The sequence below is a fragment of the Sinocyclocheilus rhinocerous genome, unplaced genomic scaffold, assembly GCF_001515625.1.
Source record: "Sinocyclocheilus rhinocerous isolate Xijiao unplaced genomic scaffold, SAMN03320098_v1.1 scaffold119, whole genome shotgun sequence".
In the NCBI taxonomy this organism is placed as follows: domain Eukaryota; kingdom Metazoa; phylum Chordata; class Actinopteri; order Cypriniformes; family Cyprinidae; genus Sinocyclocheilus; species Sinocyclocheilus rhinocerous.
Window position 1 is genome coordinate 733037 of NW_015654491.1, and position 3719 is coordinate 736755.

The 3719-nt window shown below is 37.1% G+C and overlaps 2 protein-coding genes across 5 annotated transcripts in view; one reads left to right on the plus strand and one right to left on the minus strand.

The window, feature by feature from the left end:
• Positions 1-679, plus strand: part of LOC107717096 (survival of motor neuron-related-splicing factor 30-like) — a 3747-nt gene extending 3068 nt beyond the window's left edge. Inside the window, exon 6 of one of the 2 annotated variants that reach the window (XM_016523746.1) lies at positions 72-679. In XM_016523746.1, coding sequence (XP_016379232.1) covers positions 72-209 — 138 coding nt within the window. In that variant the 3' untranslated portion in view covers positions 210-679. The remainder of the gene's footprint in view (positions 1-71) is intronic. The other variant, XM_016523745.1, reaches the window with a different exon arrangement.
• A 634-nt stretch (positions 680-1313) lies between these two features.
• The window catches only part of LOC107717097 (gamma-adducin-like), a 15923-nt gene continuing 13517 nt past the window's right edge, over positions 1314-3719 (minus strand). For 2 of the 3 annotated variants that reach the window (XM_016523748.1, XM_016523747.1), the window contains exons 14-16: positions 2969-3076; positions 2315-2818; positions 1314-1950 (exon numbers count right to left, since the gene is read on the minus strand). In XM_016523748.1, the coding sequence (XP_016379234.1) occupies positions 2487-2818; positions 2969-3076 (440 nt within the window). In that variant the 3' untranslated portion in view covers positions 1314-1950; positions 2315-2486. Of the gene's footprint in view, positions 2819-2968; positions 3077-3719 lie in introns of all 3 variants that reach the window. The other variant, XM_016523749.1, reaches the window with a different exon arrangement.

Here is a 3719-nt window from a genome sequence, read left to right on the forward strand (position 1 = left end):
ATGACTAATCCTGCTACGTTTTTTTTTTTAACCCTGCCATCATGCTCATGTTGTATGATCATCATCTCCAGGTGAAGAGGAGTATATTTGCATCTCCAGAGAGTGTGAATGGAAAGGTTGGCGTTGGCACGTGTGGTATCGCAGATAAACCCATGACCCAGTACAGTGACACTTCAAAATATAATGTCAGGCATCTAATGCCCCAGTGATCTCACTCGTGTTCTGTCTGTTCCCATCTGTAATCACCAAACATAAAAATGAATCGAACTGAAACCCACTAAGAAATCATAAACGGATCTGATTGGACATGAAATAAGTATAGTAACACATTTCCCCTTTTGTACTATTTCCAGTAATAGTTTGTTCTGTGGATGTTGGAGCTGTTCTGTACTGAACGAGTCTCTGGATGTTGTAACTAATAAAACATCAGTCCTCCGTGAAGCACAGCTACTGGTTAGTTTTACAGGTTTTCCTCATGTTCTCAGGACCAAGTCTCTGCATGAGCTGCTGAGAGTGGGAACTCTGCTCTATAGTTTTTATAATGTGTTGAACAAACATAAATGGAAACACTGGCCTCCCTCATACATAGTCGAGTTAGGGAAGACTGTGTCATTGAACAGGTTAAGCTGTTTTTTTGTTTTGTTCTGTCCACCTCTGTGTCTAATAAGCATTTATGCTGCAGTCCATTTGTTGTTACATTTGCTTTTCAGTTTTGTATATTTACATATTTTAGAGGAATAAATGTTGATTTGTTGACATTTCAATAACAATGTTTTTTTTTTTTTGCTTTATTCAAATTGTGTTTTCTAGCTGATGTCTGTATTATAAATGTTTTTCTTTGTAAATTTTAGCACACTTTTATTTCAGAAAGGTTACATTCACACACATGACTGAACGAGTCTCTGGATGTTGTAACTAATAAAACATCAGTCCTCCGTGAAGCACAGCTACTGGTTAGTTTTACAGGTTTTCCTCATGCTCTCAGGACCAAGTCTCTGCATGAGCTGCTGAGAGTGGGAACTCTGCTCTAGAGTTTTTATAATGTGTTGAACAAACATAAATGGAAACACTGGCCTCCCTCATACATAGTCGAGTTAGGGAAGACTGGTGTCATTGAACAGGTTAAGCCGTTTTTTTGTTTTGTTCTGTCCACCTCTGTGTCCAATAAGCATTCTGCTGCAGTCCATTTGTTGTTACATTTGCTTTTCAGTTTTGTATATTTACATATTTTAGAGGAATAAATGTTGATTTGTTGACATTTCAATAACAATGTTTTTTTTTTTGCTTTATTCAAATTGTGTTTTCCAGCTGATGTCTGTATTATACATGTTTTTCTTTGTAAATTTTAGCACACTTTTATTTCAGAAAGGTTACATTCACACACATGACCATGAGACTGCAAATTACAAAAAGCAGTATTTGACCATGGAAGACAAAACGCCTTGGTGAGAACAGGAAAACATCACTATTAACATAATTACAGCACAAGTTTTTGATTAAAATCCAAGTATTTGATTGTATAATCAACATATAGTGGTTATAGCCTTTTATATAATCAGTCAACAAAACTATTAGTAGAATAACAATCTGTTATCAACTACATCCATTTACAAACCAAGCAAATCAACAAAGCTTCATATCACACTGAATGGCTGTTTCCCATTTAAAAATTATTTTAATACTTGAATATTCCTAATATGCAGGAATCCAGTTTCTCACAGTCTTTCTTACAATTCACTGTCACCTGATTAATTCAGCACACAACATCAATTCATCTACAAAACACAATGTAGAGCCATCAAAATATTTCCAATACTTCTCATATTCAGTGATTAGGGCTGTGAATAAGGACTAGAATTTTTCATTTAATCTGCTGATATTTGTGTGTATAAGAGTACAGTTTATAAAAGTGTAGTAGGATATTCTTCGGCTATATAGATGTTGATATAGCTGTAGGAAAAAAAGTGTTGAAATATTCTGTGTTTAACAACTTAACATACAAGTCACTGCTTTGATGTTAATATCCCTGTCCCTGCTAGTCATCACATTTAACACTGGGCCCTCCTAAAACTACATTTCCCACAAGCCCCTTCACAGTCACATGTCTAACAGGAGTGTTTACTCAGTCCTTCCTGCATTCCTTTTCTTCTTCTATCTCCTTTTCTTCTTGCTCCTTCTCTCTTTCCTTCTCCTCTTTTCCTTTCTCCTTGTCTCTTCGCTCTTTCTTTTTCGTCATCCGCAGGAAGGAAGGAGTACGAAATTTCTTTTTCTTCTTTTTGGGTGACATTGGCTGACTTTCAGAAGAGCTGGTGACCTGTAGGAAAAAAAGTGTTGAAATATTCCGTGTTTAACAACTTAACATACAAGTCATTGCTTTGATGTTAATATCCCTGTCCCTGCTAGTCATCGCATTTAACACTGGGCCCTCCTAAAACTACATTTCCCACAAGCCCCTTCACAGTCACATGTCTAACAGGAGTGTTTACTCAGTCCTTCCTGCATTCCTTTTCTTCTTCTATCTCCTTTTCTTCTTGCTCCTTCTCTCTTTCCTTCTCCTCTTTTCCTTTCTCCTTGTCTCTTCGCTCTTTCTTTTTCGTCATCCGCAGGAAGGAAGGAGTACGAAATTTATTTTTCTTCTTTTTGGGTGACATTGGCTGACTTTCAGAAGAGCTGGTGACTGAAATGTTGTTGGCGACGGTGGTTGTTATGGAGACCTGCATCTCTTTAGTGATGCTGAGTTCTGTGACCTGTAGAGTGAGGTCATCATCCTGCGTCAGGTCATCACCATCGCTGCTCTGGAGCAGAGCTGAAAGACAGTCTGAGAACAAGAGGAAGAAACTTTTCAGCATGAGATTGTCTAGTCCAAAACCATAAAACTGCAACTAATTTGGTTATCGAAGACCAGTGTGGTAATATACAGACTATATGAGATTATCTATACCTCCTATCTATATGAGAGAATCTATACCTCCTCTTTCAGGGCTCATGAGAGGTGAGATCGACAGGGAAATGGTGGAGCCGTCGTATGTAGTCATTTCTCCATCTGTGAACTCCTCATCAGCCTCTGACTGAAGAGCTTATATGTCAAGAAAGCATATTTTGAAAAAGCCAAATAAAAAACAGGTTAAATTGAGATTTTGAAGGCAGGGAAGCAGTAACGTCTCCCTGAGATGCAAAGTATGTACTGGATCAAACAAGAAATACACTGGAGCTTACAGGAAATGGAATGGACTGCAAACTAAATAGTTATAGGTAGGTAAGATTTTTCATGTTTTTGAAATAAGTCTCTAATGCTCACCAAGAATAGATTTATTTGACCAGAAACACAGTAAAAATAGTAATATTGTGAAATATGACAATCTACTGTTTTCTATTTTAAAGGTCCCATATTGTCAAAACTGACATTTCCTGGCTTTTTTCATGATAACTGAGGTCTTTCAAACTAAGTTATTCCTTGTGATAGCAAAGCTGAATTGTCAGCAGCAATTACTCCAGTCTTCAGTGTCACATCAGATCATTCAGAAATCATGCTAATATGCTGCTCAAACATTTCTTATAATTATCAATGTTGAAAACAGCTGTACTGTTGAATATTTGTGTGTGAACCTTGATGCATTTTACTCAGGATTATTTGATGAATATTAAGTTCAACAGAACAGCATTTAATAGGTTGTTTGCACATGACGTCACTGATGACGCGCGAAATGCAGCTGGAGGGC